This window comes from Triticum aestivum, chromosome 2A (assembly GCF_018294505.1).
Source record: "Triticum aestivum cultivar Chinese Spring chromosome 2A, IWGSC CS RefSeq v2.1, whole genome shotgun sequence".
Lineage (NCBI taxonomy): Eukaryota > Viridiplantae > Streptophyta > Magnoliopsida > Poales > Poaceae > Triticum > Triticum aestivum.
Genome location: NC_057797.1, coordinates 528,369,318 through 528,387,991, shown reverse-complemented (window position 1 = coordinate 528,387,991; position 18,674 = coordinate 528,369,318). Strand labels below are relative to the sequence as shown.

General features: G+C 45.1%; 1 protein-coding gene across 1 annotated transcript; it reads left to right on the top strand.

Moving 5' to 3' along the window:
- The first annotated feature begins 2,617 nt into the window (after window positions 1-2,617).
- Window positions 2,618-14,165, top strand: LOC123189244 (uncharacterized). Its single transcript, XM_044601618.1, has 8 exons — window positions 2,618-3,036; window positions 3,636-7,186; window positions 11,767-11,890; window positions 12,478-12,563; window positions 12,671-12,909; window positions 13,043-13,129; window positions 13,200-13,299; window positions 13,673-14,165. The coding sequence occupies exons 2-8, from the start codon at window positions 3,668-3,670 to the stop codon at window positions 14,027-14,029; spliced, it is 4,512 nt and encodes a 1,503-aa protein (XP_044457553.1). The 5' UTR covers window positions 2,618-3,036; window positions 3,636-3,667; the 3' UTR covers window positions 14,030-14,165.
- The last annotated feature ends 4,509 nt before the right edge of the window (window positions 14,166-18,674 follow it).

Below are 18,674 nucleotides of genomic sequence, written 5' to 3'. Positions count from 1 at the left end.
GGATTCTCCTCTTACCAGAAATGCACCGTGGCCATCCGCATGCTTGCATATGGAATTCCAGGTGATCTGGTGGATGAGTATGTGCATATGAGTGAGATAACATGTCTGATGTCAATGTACAAGTTTTGCCAGGCTGTGATCGAGGTGTTTGGCCAAGAGTACTTGAGGCAGCCAACTGCCGCTGATACAGAGAGATTGTTGGCGACCAACGCAGCTAGAGGCTTTCCAAGCATGCTTGGCAGCATAGATTGTATGCACTAGGAGTGGAAGAACTGTCCATTTGCTTGGCAGGGCCAGTACAAAGGGCATGTCAAGGCGTGCACTGTCATATTAGAAGCGGTGGCATCACAGGATCTTTGGATATGGCATTCTTTCTTCGGCATGGCAGGTTCTCACAATGATATCAACGTGCTGCAGCATTCTCCAGTCTTCGCGAGGCTTGCAGAAGGCCACTTCCCACCTGTCAACTTTGAGATCAACGGCCACCAGTACAACAAGGGATACTATCTAGCAGATGGTATATATATCCTCAGTGGTCAACTTTTGTGAAGACAATCTCGAAACCCCAAGATGAGAAGAGAAAGAGATTTGCCCAAATGCAAGAGAGTGTTAGAAAGGATGTGGAACGTGCTTTTGGTGTGATTCAATCCCGGTGGGGTATCGTTCGAAACCCTGCACTGTCATGGGATGAAAGGAAGTTTTGGGAGGTGATGACTGCTTGTGTGATCATGCACAATATGATCGTCGAGGACGAGCGTGATGAGAGTATCTTCGACGAAGGATTTGATTATCAAGGTGAAAATATTGAGCCCCTGCACCAAGATCCGGCCACATTTGAACAGTTTGTTCAATCCCACCATGAGATGCGTGATTGGCACACTCATTTGAATCTTCAAAATGACTTGGTAGAGCACGTGTGGGATCATATTGGCAACCAATAGATGTATTGCTCCATTTTATGTTCAGTGTAGACAATTTCGATTTGGTTGTAAAACTATTTTAATTTTCAGACAAACATTTGGGTTGTAAAACTAGTTTTGATGAAAATATGAGCATTTTTAGCCGCGACGGGCAGGATTGGGCAAAGGGATGGGGCCGCGCGCTGGGCGCACGGCCACCACATCCCAGGACACGCCTGTACACGACCCCATTGCCCTACCCAAACGGACAGAATCCGGGCAAAACGGACGTCCATTTGGGGTCGCGCGGTGGAGTTGGCCTTAGAGCATCTCCAGCCGTTGGCCCCCCAGGGGGCGCCTAAAATCGCCCCCTGGGGGTGAGCTGGCGCAAAAACTCGGCCCCAGCCGCCGGTCCTAGGGCCGTCCCCAAGCGCGTTCAAAATTTTTTAAATATATAGCAAAGTTCAAAGTTCGCGAAGTTCGACATATATTACATTTAAAAAGCGGGTTTTTATTACATATATAATTAAAACAAAAACTGGCTAAAAGCGCCGTCGTCGCCGTTGTCGTCCGGCTTTCGTCTGGCTTCTCCTCCTTGACGCGGCCGTCCCTGGTGGACCCCTGACCGGCGTCGCCTATGCGGGCTGGTGGTGGCGGCGCGGCGTCGTCGTCGCTGGCCTCGATGACGATGATTCCTCCCTCGTCGCGGCCCTGGCGGCGCTGCGCGAATCGCCGCAGGGCGGCGCATTGGCGCTCCCTCGCCATCTTCAGGGAGTCCGCGCGCACCCATTCTAGGGCCGCGTCGTCGTCGAGCTCGATGTCGGCTCGTGCTCCGTCTTCACCGCAGGGAGGCCCGGCTCTGTCTTCACCGGCGCCAGGCCCGACTCCGTCTTGGGCTTGAGGAAGCGCGGAGGAGCCCACGAGGGGGTGCGCCGGCCGCCCTCATTGATGACGATGCCGGCGCTGTGAGTTCACCTGGAACAGGAGCCAAGACTCCTGTTCGCGAAGCGATCGGCGGCCGAAGCCGTTGGCCGCGGCCTCATCGTCGGGGAATCGCTCGGCCATCGGGAGAGGGAGGGAGGGAGAGGGAGGGCTCGGCGGCGGCGCTCGGGAGAGGTAGAGGGCGGGCTAGGGCTGGTGTGGCTGGTGTAGCCAGAGGCGAGGGAGGCCATCGGCTTATATAGCGGCGCCGTCCCGTGTGTACGCGTGCGAGGGAGGGGAGGTGTCGGCGCGCCGCCCCGTGAATGCGCCGCCCGTGAGGAATCACTGGTAAGGCTGACCGGCGGCAGCCTTGCCATTGATTCCCGCGGGAAACCGAGGCGCTCGGGGAAGAAGACGCGCGGTGTTGCTGACGCGGCGGGCCCGCGGCTCTTTCGCGCCAAAACCGCTCGCCCCGGCACCCCCAAGCGCCCCCATCGCGCCGGGTTCGGCCTGGGTCCGCCAGCGCTAAATTCGGCCCAGACCGACGAAAATCAGGCTCCTAAGATACGACTGGACCGATTTTTTAACACCGATACGAAAAAATGCTTGGAGATCTTTTTGGGTGTGCGACTGGAGATATGCTCTTAGTTCCTCCAATCACACAGGTCACGGGTTCGCCGCTACGTGCGCAAGTCCCAGGTGTCCAGCCAGCTTCGACTAGTGGTCGCCAAGCCCACGCACGCAACAGTCCATTTACGCACGCCCACAGCCAGACTCCCGAGACTGCTGCATGTCACACACATGGAGGCCGGAAGCAGCGACCCAGAGAGCGGTGTGGGCAGTACGTACGCCCCTCGCCACGGGGAGAAAAAATAACGGGGACAGCATTCCGGTTGCGCCCTGCCACGGCCCTGCCGCCTCCCTCCCCGCGCGAGGGAGAGACTTTGTGCGCGCGCCCCGGGGCAAAGCTAGTGTCATCACTGTTCGGCGCGGTGGTCTCGGCGAAAGAAACAGACAGACAGAGCTTGGTGGATAGGGGGAGAGAGAGAGAGAGAGAGAGAGAGAGAGAGAGAGAGAGTAGGCGACATCTCCAATGGAGAGGGGATGGTGGGGATAAAGCGGTGCCTCTTCTTGCCCACAGTCACGGACGGCCAGCGGCGGCTCAGGGCGCCGCCATTGATGCGCCCATTGCTCCCCTCGGCGTCGCCTGTTCTTGGTATGTTAGCTGTACATCTTCTTCCTCCTCGCATCTGGTTCTTGGATTGGGGAATCGCTCGCTCGCAGCCTGCCTGTTCGGTGCGCCAGATGGATGGTGTGATCTATCTGCCTGCCCTGCTAATGCGGACCGGTGAAATACCGGAATGTTGAGTAGAGCTCTTGATGCATGCGGATGTAGGATGGGTTTTTTTTTTCCCTGCCCCTTTTTGCTCTTTATATTGGAGATATATTGGATGGTGATTGATTTTTCATTATTGTTTTGGGGGAGAAAATTCCTGCTACCATACTTGCGTTGCGATGATGAAATATTATTCTGGTTCAGGTCCAGCCTTTCAGGGCCTGCCACTCTGATGTGTGGTTTCAGTTCAGTAAGGCAAAAAATTATAGTTGAAATGCAACTCCTATCATTACTCTGTCCTGGATTTTACTTCAGTTCTTGGTGCCCTATTGGTTTTACATGTCTCTGTTTTTTGCAGTCATAGTTTACCTCTTTTGATGCTTCTGGTGATTCTTTGGTGCATTAGGTCTTTGCCAGGTTGGGATTTTTCTGATGTTGCAAATATGTGTGCTCTAACTGTGTTTATCCCTTCATTGCAGTGTGATTGCTTCAGTTTGCACCACTAAACAGGATGGATGAGGTAGACTTCCTGGTGGGAATAGGCATGAAGGAGGAGGATATTGCAACAATGCTGTTTGGAGAGAAAGTTGCTGAGCTGAGAGAAGACACGTTTGATGGTTCTGAGCAGGAAAAACAAATCCTTGAGGGCATTTTTGGCAGCGGGCAGACCACTTCGCTACCAGGCGCAATCAAAGCATTGGTACCAGCTAGCACACCATCCGGCTCTGCATCTAGCAACAGGATGGTCTACTGCCGCATAGTCGAGTCCTTTACTCACGGCAGCCTATCAAGCTATCATGTTTTATATCATAGTGCTAATCAACAGATGCAGAATGCAATGCCTTGTACAGATCATCATGGCAGGCCTTCTGAATGTGAACTCGTGGTACAAGAGACGCCACCTTCCGGTGATCGGGTGTACACTCGCAGGGCTGTGATACGCAGGAGCCAGAGAGCAAAACAATGCAGTATTCTGGGTTGGGAGAGGGTTGACATTAACAGTGTGGTCGCACAGCGACGGGATGGCCGTGGTGGCTTTGGAATGCTCTGGAACCATCTCCGGCTGCACGCACATCTTCTGATGATGGACGCCGGGTGGAAGATCGAGGGCAAGGAAAGGGGGGACAAGAGTAAGGTCGACCTCATGTTCGAGTCGCCCGACAAAGAAATCCGCCTAGCTTCTCTTCCTAAGGCTTGGAAATGCTTTGGCCAGTGGTTGCTTATTCATTCGTCCCGATTTGATGGGAATTACTATGGAAAGGAATGGTTCAACATGTATGAATTTTGTTATGATTTGAAGAACACACTGTTATGCTTAGAGCACGAGGTCCGGCGCCCGAAGCAATCTCTATCCTTCCTCCACCAGTGGCAACTCCTCGATCCTTTCATGGCAGTAGTTTGCATCGATAAGAAGGTCGCAGCTCTGCGGAACGGAGTGGCACTGAAAGCTGTGAACAGCAGAGTTACAATCCTCAATTGCAGCGACATTAAGCTGTTGAGTCGCTTGAGTCGCAGGAATGTTAACAAGCCAGTTGCGATTAAGTATTCAAGCAACTATAGCGACACACATCCCAAGTCACGGAGAAGTCTTCTGCCGCTTCTTCTATCTGATGGCCAGCCTCACAAAGAGGAAAATTCTCTGCACAATGAGCAGTCTTTTATGTTTGGAACAAGCAAGCATAGCCAATATGAAGTGCAGCAAAGGTACTTGACCATGCAAGAAATGAATGAAAGAAGCGTCAGAAATATTCCTCATCATATAGTGAAAGGTTTCCAAGATGCAACAGAGCACAGTTCAATGCCTACTTGCTTTAGTACAAAAAGAGAATTTCCATACTGTAAAATGGTTCAGGATACTCGAGATGAGTCCGACCCACCATATTTTCCGCCTAGTTATGCTTCAGATCAGCTGGTTGAAAATGTGCAAATCAAGGTTCCAAGTTCTCATGCCGGTGAAGCAATGGAAATCGCCGCTGATATGGGTAACTCTGCAGACAGTCCTTCTGACAAGTTGCTCATAAGACCAGACCTGTTGTTTTCTCACGAGGTGGATGAGATGATCCTTGGAACGACAGATGGTGTCAGCAATGAACATCATGCTGCTGCAGTTGTCTCTGATTACCAAGCAGGAACTGAGGATGGAAGGGGTGGACCTTCGTCTGGTACATTATCACTACCAGAAGAAAAGGATGCACGCTTAGAAGCTATCAGAGATGATGTCAACAATGAACATGATATTGTTGTACCTGGATTCCAAGCAGGAAATGTACATGTGAGGGATGAACCTTCAGCTGGTGCATTGTCTCTGTTAGCAGAAAAGGATACACCCTTAGAAGTTATCAGAGATGATATCAACAATGAACACGATGTTGTTGTTGTACCTGGATTCCAAGTAGGAAATGATGATGTAAGGGGTGGACCTTCCTCTGGTACACTGTCACTATTAAAAGCGAAGGGTACAAACTTGGAAGCTAAAGACATGAGCTTGGAACAGATGACAAAAACAGGATGGGTACCATCTGGAGCCACTGGTGGCCCATTGAAGATCTCCGAACCACAAGTACTGTTTGTGTCCCCACAAGACGGGAGACTCTCTTTCATGAACAACAGTACATTTAATCAAGACACGTTGAGTTGTCTTAATTTTTCCCATGATAGCATGGGGGCAAACATGCAGCTGGAAATCCAGACATCTGCCTATGAAGCGAGCTTGATTCAGGGATTTTTATATCTTGATAGTGAGGGTTCTCCAATTGGTTGGGAAGTCATAAACCCAGAACCTCCTAACCAGTTGATCTGTGGCCCTTCTTCTGAACCAAACTCAAAGGTGTCTGGACATTGTGGTGAGCTGAACATGCAGAATGAAGCACTAACATCTGAACAAAGGGAGATATCAGAGTCTGATCCAAGTAAAAATGGTCAAAAAAGGTGTGAGAAGGTTGCAGGTATCAAAGATGATGTCCGTAGAAAGAAACAGAAAGTAAATAGTGTTCATGCAAGTCATTGTGCAATTGGTAAGAATATGGACATTACAACTGAGGTTCCAGCTAGCTTTGTAGTTCACAATGGGAAAGAACAGATAGGTGCAACAAGCAGTGAGCATGCTTCTTCGAATCACAAAAGGTCACAGGACGCTGCAGATATCCAAGATGAAGTTCGTGAAAAGAAACAGAAAGTAAATGATGGTCTTATAAGCGACTCCATAATTGGTCAATGCATGGATAGTAGTACAACTGAGAATCCTACTAGGTGTGTGACACATTGTGAGGAAGTACAGATAAGTGCATCAAGTCATGAGCAGGTCTCTTTGACTCTAGTGCCCGAAATTAAAGAGCACAAGGAACAAGCTGAAGATAGCAGTGAACCCCCAAAACAGCTCGTGTCAGAACAACCACCCAAAAAGGATGTCAAATTTCGAAAGAAACAACCATGGACGCGTAAATGCAGGTTTGACGAGGATGATCTTTTGATGACAGCTGTAATACATAGGCTGACCGCGCGTTACAGGAACCATTATAATCGAATGCTCATAAATAGAATTGGCTTGAAATCTCTTCCGAGGTCTCGCCTGGAGAATGAAAAAAAATGCGGCCGGCAGAAGTTCCCTAAAAGTGCAAGAACGGTGTTGAGCAAATTACTTGAGATGGGCATTGTTTGTACAATGAATATTCTCCAGTATAGAAGGCCAGGACCTAAGAACGTGTTGAAAGATGGGAACATAACCGAGCATGGCATAAGGTGCCGGTGTTGTGACACCATATTTACAATGTCCAACTTTAGGTGCCATGCAGGTCTCAAACAAGAAACTCTGACCCTGAATCTTTTCTTGGGTTCTGGTAAATCTTACAGCCTATGTCAGCTTCAAGCGTGGTTTATAGAGCAAAAGAAGAGGAAAGAACGTGCAAAAGATACTATGTCAGTACAAGCAGATGAAAATGATGACACTTGTGGATTATGTGGTGATGTCGGTGAACTAATATGCTGTGACAACTGCCCTGCTAGTTACCATCAGGCCTGCTTGCCTTGTCAGGTTTGTTTTCGAAATGTTTCCCTTTTCTTTAGTTAGCCAAAATATAGAGCTATGTAGATGTACTTTCTGGGAAACTAACCAAATCAGAAATCAGTTTATGACGACTCTGAAATGAACTATGAACAACAAAGCCTTTTATTCCCAAAATGGTTGGGGTAGGCTAGAGTTGAAATTCATAAGATCTCAAAACCTAGTCATGGTTCTGTCATGTGGATAGCTAACTTTCACACACCACTCTCCATGACTAGTTCTTTGGTGATATTCCAGTCCTTCCGGTCTCTCTTTATGGACTCCCCCATGTCAAGTTTGGTCTATCCCGACCTCTCTTGATATTATCAGCACACTTTATCCTTCCGCTATGCACAGGCGTTTTTGGAGGACCGTGTTGTATATTTGGTGCTATCCTAACTCTTATCATGTATATCATCATTTCAGACCCGATCCTTTCTTGTGTGTCCCCATATCCATCTCAGCATGTGCATCTCTGCTACACTTAACTATTGGACATGTCGCCTTTTAGTTGGCCAATATTTTGCACCATACAACATCGCAGGTCGAATCGTCGTCCTATAGAAATTGCCTTTTAACTTGTGTTGCACCCTCTTGTCACAAAGGGCGCCAGAAGCTTGGTGCAACTTCATCCATCTGACTTCGATTTGATGACTTAGATCTTCGTCGATATCACCATCCTTCTGCAACATTGACCCACATATCAAAAGGTGTCCTTCTGAGGTACCGCCTGTCCATAAAGGCTAACCTCCTCCTCGTGCCTAGTAGTACTGAAACTACACCTCATGTACTCAGTTTTAGATCTACTAAGCTTAAACATTTCTATTCCAAAGTTTGTTTCCACGGTTCTAACTTTCTATTAATGCCTATCTGATTATCATCGACTAGCACCACATCATCCGCAAAGAGCATACACCATGGGATATCTCTTTGTATATCCCTTGTGACCTCATCCATCACCAAAGCAAAAAATATAAGGGCTCAAAGCCAACCCTTGATGCATTCCTATTTTAATTGGAAAGTCATCAGTGGCACCATCACTTGTTTGAACACTTGTCAAAACATCATCGTACATGTCTTTGATGAGGGTAATGTACTTTGTTGGGACTTTGTATTTCTTCAAGGTCCATCACATGACATTCCCTGGTATCTTATCGTAGGCCTTCTCCAAGTTAATGATGGAGGTCCTTCTATTGCTCCTGGTATCTCTCCGTAAGTTTGAGTACCAAGGAAAATAGCTTTCATGGCCGACCTCCCAGGCATAAAACCAAACTTATTTTTCGTCACGCTTGTCATTCTTCTTAATCGGTGGTCAATGGCTCTCTCCCATAGCTTCATTGTATGGCTAATCAGTTTAGTTCCATGGTAATTAGTAAAACTTTGAACATCCCTCTTATTCTTGAAGATTGATACAAATATACTCCGCCTTCATTCCTCAGGCATCTTGTTGACCGAAAAATAAGGTTGAAAAGCTTAGTTATTCATATTGTCGTTGTGTCTCCTAGGCATTTCCACACCTCAATGGGGATACAATCATGGTTCATGAACTTGCTTCCTTTCATCCTTTTTAAAGTCTCACTGATCCTGGGCTCCTGGATTCGTCGCACAAAACGTCTGCTGGTATCATCAAAGGAGTCGCCCAATTCAATGGCAGATCTCTCGTTCTCTCCATTGAGCAGTTCGTCAAAGTACTATCACCATCTATTCTTGATCTCCTCGTCCTTCACTAGTAGTCGATCTGCTCCATATTTGATGCGTTTGACTTGGCTCACATCCTTGGTCTTCCTATTTCGGATCTTGGCCATCTTAAGATGTCCCTTTTGCCTTCCCTCATATTTAAACGTTGCTAAAAGTCCTCATACGCCCGAACCCTTGCTTCACTCACAGCTTGCTTTGTGGTATTCTTTGCCACCTTGTACTTCTTTATATTGTCTGCACTCCTATCTGGGTGTAGGTGTTTGAACCAGCCTTTCTTCTCCTTAATAGCCACCACAAGCTTTTGTTGACAGACAACACTCTTTCCAAGTATCACCTTACAATCTAGGCAAACACGTCTGTCTTCTCGTCTCGAGAGAACAAAATTAATCTGGCTAGAGTGTTGACCACTACTAAAAGTTACTAGATGGGATACCCTCTTTTTAAAGAGGGTGTTAGCTACGATCATGTCGTAGGCTAAAGCAAAGCTTAAGACATCCTCTTCTTCTTGATTCATGCTGCTATAACCAAAGCCCCCATGCACTGCGAGTCTTAATAGCCTTTTGGACATCGTCGCTCCACCATCAAGTATCTTTAGCTTTGCTTCTACTTTCCTTGGTCACCTCAAACTCCTCTGAAGCCAACTTCCGAAGACAAGTCACCATCTTCATTCACATATTGTTTGCATCACCTCCTTCCCCCCAAGAGCCCTCCTTAATAACCCTCTCATTGAATGCCAGAAATGCCTCCCCTTGAGCTTCCACCACTTTGGTGCGCTTATCACACCGGACATGTATCCGGAAGCTAAGTCAACATCCACAAGCTTATCTTGAGGGACAACATTCTCTCCAAATATCACCTTACAATCTAGGCAACTACGCCTGTATTCTCATCTCGAGAGGACGAAATTAATCTGGCTAGAGTATTGACCACTACTAAAAGTCACTAGATGGGATTCTCTTTTTTTAAAGAGGGTGTTCGGTACTATCATGTCATAGGCTAAAGCAAAGGTTAAGACATCCTCTCCTTGATTTCTGCTGCCATAGCCAAAACCCCCATGCACCACGAGTCTGAAACGAACTATGTGTAGGAACAAAATATGTCGACCAGAGGGGGTGAATGGGAGATTTAAAGTTTCTTTAGGGAAACTTCAGATCTCTCAAAACACGACAGTGGAAAAGAAGTAAACAGATACAAGACTACGTTAAAAAACTACCGAAGCAAATTAAGCATGAGTACCGAAGAGAAATCACATGACTGAAACTTAACCGAGGGTAAACAAGCGAAGGTAAACATGGTTAAGATGAAACCGGTGATGCTCAATGGCGACAAGGGATTTGGTAGACTAGTTCACTCTTCTGCAAAAGAGCTACGTCTGGTTGTAGGGACTTGTGATTTAACACAAAAGATAAGCTCTTTTTGTCTTGTTTTCCTCAAGAACAAGTTCGTCAACTCGTGCTGATCACTCGAGGTAGATACTTGAGGCGATCTCCATAACCTTCACAGACTTTGTCTTCGTGAACCACAATTACTCTTGGTCACTGAAGAACTTGGCACCTAACCGTCTAGAGAGTTGGCAGCTCTCAAGAGTAAAAGAGTAAAAGGTGGAGCGTACTAAACTTAGATCTTTGTGATGCTAAACCACTATCTAGTTTTTCGGCTTTGGGGTTTTCTCTCAGTGGATTTTAAACTCAAATCTTTCGAAGAGTGGGCGCTCAGAGAAACTAGTCAGAATCACACTGAGCAGCGAACGATTCACGTTGGAATGGGGTGGCTATTTATAGCTGCGGTCTTCCCGAGGGGGAAAGGCCAGTTTGGACATGACAACTAGCCAATGACCAACCGACACGTTTCCAACGGTTGGATTTCAAATGCACCTGGCAACTTTACTTGAGGAACAAGTAAGTTGACTCTTCGGTCCGAAGCAGATCTCTCGCAGCCCAGAAGAACAACGTCTCTGGCTGGCAAGTAATGTTTCAGAACGCAAAGAGATTTCTCTCAACTCTCGTAGGTTTCAGTTTAGCATCAGAGAAACAAAAGTTTCGAATACTATACCCCTTTTAATAGTACGGTGGTCCTATGACTCAAGAAAGAGAAAATGAACTACCGAAAGAAAATACTACGTCTTTTCTCCGCCTCCATTCTTCTCAGCTGCAGTCAAATCTCGGACCATGTACCGAGGCAATTGCTTCACGTCAGCAATTATTTGGGGGTCAACTTCGTCACGCATAATCTTCGATGATAATCTTCACTGCAGCACAGGTGATTATCTTCGGAGTTTGTACCAAACTCCTCTTGACTCCAGGGACCTATAGTCTCTGTGTGCACTAGCAAATACATTAGTTCCTCACTGTTTCTGACAGTAATCTCCAAAACACAAGGAGGCAAATTATTGCACCAACACTGTCTCTTTTAATCCCTGGATGCTACTGAAGTGACGTTTCCAAAAATTGCTGTGCCACTGATATAATGTAGCAAAAGAAAAAGAATGGTTTGTCACTACTAATCATGTCCCCGTGATTGTTCTAACTGCCATGCCACACCCAAATCAACTTCATAGCAATAAGCAGTCTTTATTCACTGCTACATCTTTTTTATCATTGCTTTGTCTGTATTCGATTGATTGGTGCGGACATGTACTTAATACTTTACTTTCATCCTGAATGTGATATAACTTGTGTACCCATTCTGGAAATCATATTTTGCATCGGCATGACAGGACAACTTTTTTGTAACTTACATTATTGATTTATCTATTGTATTTGCCATAACCATGAGTACATATTTGTTATCGATCTTGTCATCTTTAGCACAGTAAGACACAAGTTTTAACTAATATTACTGATTTGTTCCTATTGCATTGTATTTTTTATCAGGAAGTTCCAGATGGCAACTGGTATTGCTCTAGTTGCCTGTGCAATGTTTGTGGGGAAGTGGTCAATTCAAAGGCGCCAGGAGGTCTCCTACATGCTTTAGAATGCTCACAGTGTGAATATCGATGTAATGTCTCACTTGCATCGTCATTGGTATCTTATCGTATTGCTTTATTTGACAAAATATAGTTCGCATCCCATATGTATTTGTTACTGTATTTAAGGGTAAATATTTTAATATTGTTATTATCCATGCTTTTTGTAAAAAATCTTAGTGGTGCACTGGAGAACCGAGCGGCGCTTGGCCGATGAGGCAGAATTTATTCTGTGGAGTGACCAGTGTCTGGGTCATTCTTAATACAATACCACAGGTCGTAGTGCCTGGTTGGTTGAGTATTTTTTCGATAGAAGTTTTTTTTCTCATACATTGTTGATTCAGAACTGATCAAACACAGACGCAGGCACAGCTTATGAGTATTTATTTATGTAATCTTCATGTTGTAGCAATAGTTAATCTACATCAGTAGCCATCCATTTTATGGCAATACAATTCTGGATTGCACAAAACTTCTTACCATAGTTCTGGATTCAAATATTACTCAGGCCTAGAGAAAGACCCAACAGTTCTTAGAATATCTTTGTTAATAACTCATTCATTACGTCGCTTGTTCAATTATAATGGGTATATTTTATTTATCTATTCATTTCCTCCAGATCACGTAAAATGCATATCTGGTAAAGTTGTGTGCAATCAGAGAAGTGGACTTGGTACTTGGTTTTGTGAAAGAAGGTGCCAGCAGGTACACTCAAAGATTATACTTGTTCTATAACTTTTATAGCTGTATATGTTGCTGAAGATAGCAGAAACTTTTACTTAAGGAGGCTGGTCTTGTTCTGAAACTTTCAGATTTATACAAGCATGCGTTCTCGTGTTGGAATGCCTGACCACCTCGATGATGGCTTTTCTTGCACCATACTTCGTAATAATGATGATCAGAAGGTTCACTCGGCTTCAGACATTGCTCTCCTGGCTGAGTGCAGCATGAAATTAATTATTGCTTTGAGTATTTTGGAAGAATGCTTCTTGCCCATCTTCGACCCGAGGACAGGGGTAGACATAATGCCCCCTATTGTGTATAACTGGAGGTGAGCTGAATCAGAATTTTTAAACTCCTTAACATGCTCACTGCATATTTACTTTATTTTGCTTATTTAGTTCCCTATAATTTCATGTATATCACTTAAGATCTCCATTTTACCCTTTATATTTCTTTGCCAGGTCCGACTTTGTACATTTGGATTGCAAGGGGTTCTATACTGTAGTCCTGGAAAAGGATGACAACCTCCTTTCTGTGGCATCCATCAGGTATTATGTGAACAGATAATTTCTAGTGATGAGGTGAGCATGTGGAGTTAAAATATTGTTATCGCTGCAGGTTACATGGCACAACTGTAGCAGAGATGCCGCTGATAGCTACTTGTTCTGAGAATCGGCAACAGGGGATGTGCAGGCAACTGGTGGATTACATTGAGGAGGTATGAAGATAAGTAGGCATTGGCGCTTTTGTTACCTGCTTGGACTGTTTCTTAAAGTTGTGTTGCCTTGCCGAAGCATCATATTAAGTATAATCCATGTGTATAGCCGTCTTAGGACATGAATATCTACCTGTAGGTTCCTTCCCAGATCTGCTTGGCTAGCTATCAAATTTTGCGAAGTACGTAAATTCAGAACCAATTGATTATTTTTCTTGGGGGTAAAAAAACAACTGATGGTTTATTGAGCAGCAGCTGTATGTTTTGCATGACTTGTACTGCATAAAATATCTTCTACTTTTTCCCATGTGTACGGTTTAATAATTCAGATAAAGTTGCTACCCTAAAACTTATGCATACCCGATATTTTCGACAGATGCTGAAATCTCTGGAGGTAGAAATGCTGCTTCTGTTCGCGATACCAAACCTAGTCGATACATGGACATCAGCATTCGGGTTCAGGCCCATCGAAGACTGTGACAAGAAGAAGCTGAGCAAGATCAGGCTGGTCTCGATCCCTGGAACTGTTCTACTGAAGAAGGATCTGTATGAAAGAAGTTCAGAAACAGGGGCGGGTGCGCTGCGAACCGAACAGCCGCAGCCATTGGCGGACACCGGGCCGGTTTGCACAGCGGAGACCAACCTCGCCGACGAAGTAGGAGGCTTGGAGACCAATCCGCCCCGCGCCGATCCTCCGTCTGCTGTTGCTCTCGGGAAATGTCATGTAGATTAGTGCTTAGCGCTGAGTTGCGTTGCGCGAATGTCCTTCACTATGCTGACTGAGCCCTGAACATCTACCAGGGATCCGGCTTGAACTCCCGCTGGTGACAATTATGCACTTATGCCCAAGGTTTCTTTTCTCCGCTGCAGTGAAAGTCGAGACTCGAGAGCTAATGTCTCCTCGCTTAGGGCGTGACATTGACACGATAGAAACGAGATTTTCTCTGCTTGAAAAGAAGTTCCAGCCTTCCAGGCATAGCATTATGTGCAAGGGTCGTGGGTTACGGACTACTGCTAACATTTTTTTTTTGAAACGTGGGGCAAAAGATTTGCCCCTTTTCATTAATTAGGAGAGGGAAAAAGGTCTTTTGCTAACATTTTCAGAGAAATGATATGTGGGGCGCCACTTTTTTTTTTGCCACTTTTTTTTGGAGAGAGGGAAAGAGAAACACGTGGGGCGCCACCTGCTTGAGCTGCTGGAACCAGGTGATCTTTCCGCCACGGCATTAGAAATCGTCTGTCGCCTAGTGCAAACCGCAATGCAGAATGTTCCGCCCTTTTCTCCCTCGGATCTCAAAATGGTGAAGGTCACTCGTTTGAGAGAGTGCAAACATGGACAATTTTTTGAAAACGAATCAAAATCTGGAACTTTTTTTTTACAATCCCCACTAAGAGCAACTCTAACATAGTCGCCACAGGATATGGAGGGCACTTCATATGGAATTTTTTTCCGACAAAGGACATTTCATTGAAGTGATATATTAAGGTGATACAACCGCATTCAAAGAATGGGCGGCCTCTGCATAGCAAAATGCACACAGCTACCAAGTCCAAAGGACCCAAAAATAATCATCGTTTTATAGTAGAAAATAAATCAATCCAGCCTAGGGTGCGGCAGCTCCTCTCCGGATATTACACCGCCATCCATGGAGAGAGAAAACCTTTCTGGCCATATGCTTCAACCGTGTAGACGCCATCATAAAAAGGTCTCTGTCCTCCGACTTCTGCAGGATAGACCAAGTACAGAGCCATCACATACATGCATGAATAAACTGCACAGGTGATGAAACACATTTATTGTAAAAACCACATCATTCTTGATAAGCCACAATGCCCAGCATAAGGCAGCTGCTCCCACAACGATGTGTGCAAAAAATTGTTTATCAGTACCCCACAACCAATTGCCGAACATGTTATGTGCACTACGTGGGGGTATAGATATGAAGCTACTTGAACTATGGCCGAGACTACACAAGCGAACTTACACTCAAAAATAAGTGTTCAATGGGCTCGTCATGTTGACAAAAGACACATGTCTTGCTACCTTGCCAATTACATCGTGCCAAATTATCTCTAGTCAAGATGACCCCTTTAGAAACAGGAGAAAAATCTTCACTCTTAGAGGAATTTTGAGCTTTCACATTTTCTTGTTATCAACCGGAACATCACGATGAACCATTGCATTGTATAAGGATTTGACTGAAAACCTGTCGTTTTGATGCAAATTCCATCGAACCTTATCCGATTCGTCTGACCGTTGAATGGCCTACATATGAAGGAGTAATTCATTCCATGCTGCCAAGCAAGGTCCTAAAAGTTCCCCCCACAAAGAAATATCAGGGTTTTCATGTCCCAAACCTTGTTTGATTGTGACGAATTTATGTCGAAAGATCTTGTACAAGCTAGAGTATTGAACCTTAAGTGGGGTGGCCCCCAGCCAGGTGTCTTCTTAGAAACGAACCTGAGAACCGTTCCTAACCGAGAAAGTGCCAAATTGGAAAAAGAATTTCTTGGCCTTCATCACGCCACTCCAAAAATGTGAATCACCGGGTTTCCAATGAACTTGTGAAATGTCTTTGGACCACACGTACTTGTTACAAATGATTTCCTGCCACACGCCATTCTCGGTGAGTAGTTTGTAAATCCATTTACTCAAAAGAGCGATTTTTTAATCTCAAGAACTTTAATCCCAATGCCCCCTTGACTTTTAGGTCGGCATAATAAGCTCCACCTAGCTAGTCGATATTTCTTGGATTCATTATCACACTGCCAAAAAATCCGGATCTGAAGTAATCGAGACGCTGAAGAACCCCTTTCGGTAAGTGAAAGAATGACAACATGTATAGAACCATATTGTCAAGGACATAATTGATCAAAATCAATAGCCCCCCATATGACAAGAATTTAGCCTTCCAACCGGCTAGATGCTTCTCAGGTCTCTCTCCCACGTGCTTCCACTCAGCGATAGTTAAACGCCGATAGTGTGTCGGAATACCTAGATACCGAACCGGAAATTCCCGAGCTGGCAGCCAAAAATCTCAGCAAACTCAGATGTGGACTTGGCAGCATCGCTGAAGCAGAAAAGCTCACTCTTATGAAAATTAATTTTGAGACTAGAGAGTTCCTCAAAGGCACATAAAAGCAGCTTAAGGTTTCTTGCTTTATCTAGGTCGTGATCCATAAAAAGTATAGTGTCATCCACATATTGTAGAATAAAATAGACCGTCTTCTACCAAATGAGGAATGGCACCGCTAATCTGACTGGCCACCTTAGCCTGCTCAACAAGGATGCCTAACATACCGGCCACAATGTTGAATAAAATAGGGGATATGAGGTCCCCTTGGCGAAGCCCCTTCCTAGTCTAAAAGTAGTTGTTAACATCATTGTTGACTTTGATAGCCACACTACCTTTGGAAACAGAACTCCCTACCCATCTACACCATTTTGGAGAAAAACCTTTCATGCGTAAAGTTTGCAAAAGAAAGGGCCATTTGACTTTAGCATAGGCTTTTTCGAAGTCAATTTTGAAGATGACTCCACTCAACTTTTTATGGCGAAGCTCATGAACAGTTTCATGCAGTACAACTCCATCTAATATGTTGCGTCCTTGCATAAATGTTGTTTGAGTGGGTTTGATCACGTGGTCAGCCACCCGATTCAACTGTTGCAACCTTCGTAAAGACTTTGAAGTTGGCATTTAGAAGGCAAATCGGGCGATATTGTTGAATACGACAACCTCCTTAGTATTGGGTAATAGAATAATTTCCCCAAAGTTTAAACGAGCGATATCAAGGTTTTTGGCATGCAATTGGGTAAACAATTGAACCAAGTCCTCCTTAATCATATCCCAAAAATATTGATAAAACTCCACCGGAAAACCGTCCGGTCCCGAAGACTTGTTGTGTTCCATTTGAAACACTGTGGTCCGAATTTCCTCCTCGAAGAATGGAGAGGTTAAAAACTCATTTTCCGCACGCAAACTTGAGGGATGTCATGAGTAAGAGGCTCGTCCAGCTCAAAAGGACTTTCAGCTGAAGGTCCAAAGAGCTATTTGTAGTACTTAGTAATGAAGTTTCTGAGCGGAGCATCCCCCTCAATACGGCATTCGTTATGGTCAAGAGCGAAGATATGTTTCTTTCTATGCCTGCCATTGGCCGACATTTGAAAGTATTTCGTATTATCACCCCCTTGAACAAGCGAGTTGACCTTGCAACGTTGGTACCACTTAATCTCTTCCTCGCATAAAAGGCGGGTAATCTGCTCATTTAGATGGCTTTTTTGCTCAATCTCCTTGGCAGAAAGTGGCCTCAAACCCCTGCAATTTTATCAAGGATATTGATTAAGGTAGATAGTCACAACTTTTCTTTTATGTATATTCTGACGGTGTGTTTAGCCCATCCATGAAGGAATCGGCGCAAGGCATGAATTCGATTGTTCCATCGTTGAATGGGTGTGTTACCCCGAGGTTGACGCGCCCACACTTTCTGAACAAGGTCATGGAATCCCTCTCTAGTGAGCCATCCCAATTCAAAATTAAACTATGGAGGGTTAGAGCCTAGAGTTGGTTGACCAAAATCGGTTAGCAATGAAGCATGATCCGATAAGGCCTCAATTCTTTCTAGTGCCCGAATCAAGGCACGGAGATATTTATAGTCCCAGTCGATGGTTACTAGCACCCAGTCAAGTTTCTTAAAAGTTGGAACAGCTCGGTTATTGGCCCGGGTGTACTAGCGACCAGACATAGTGAGCTCTCGTAGGTTGTGATGTCCGGATAATTAAGCTACAGTAAACCCCTGCTAATGGTGCCACATCATCACATTACTGTTGCTAATCCTCGCTTGATCCAAATCATTGTTCATGTTCAAACTCAAATTCAAAGTCAGAAATTCAAATTTTGCAAACATGAAAACTAAAATGTTCAAAGTGTGGTAAATAATGCATGGATATTTGTCATGTGGCAACCAACATCATTTGGCTCTCCCTTTAATCCCTAGGAAAGTATAAAGTGGCCCAGCAGCATACTAATTGACCTATTCAATTTCTAAAAATGCTTGAATAATTTCGTTGGCTCTAAAACTTTTTATGCAACGCCACAATGTTGTTCTAGAATTGTGTGCCAAATTTCAAGTTTGACTAAGTTCATTTTGTCACTCAATAAATACGAACAGTGGCTAACTGAACTGCATAAAAGGGAAAATAGAAAATAGCCTTACTAAACTGCTGTGCAACTGGGTCATTGATGACCATAGTGCTTTTGGCCTAGCCCAACTGGCTTTTCCTCCACCTCCCGCTACAGGAGACAGGGGCCATGGTGTGGGACGCATCCACCCCCACCGTGGCTGTTGCAATCGCCGTGTTGGGCATCCCGCGGTCCTCT

What these genes read in the sequence shown, in the direction of transcription:
- LOC123189244 (XM_044601618.1), top strand. Translation starts at nt 3,668, where the DNA reads ATGGATGAGGTAGACTTCCTGGTGGGAATAGGCATGAAGGAGGAGGAT. An exon ending in GTGAAAGAAGGTGCCAGCAG is followed by an intron (nt 12,564 to 12,670) that starts GTACACTCAAAG and finishes TGAAACTTTCAG; the next exon opens with ATTTATACAAGCATGCGTTC. An exon ending in TGGTGGATTACATTGAGGAG is followed by an intron (nt 13,300 to 13,672) that starts GTATGAAGATAA and finishes TATTTTCGACAG; the next exon opens with ATGCTGAAATCTCTGGAGGT.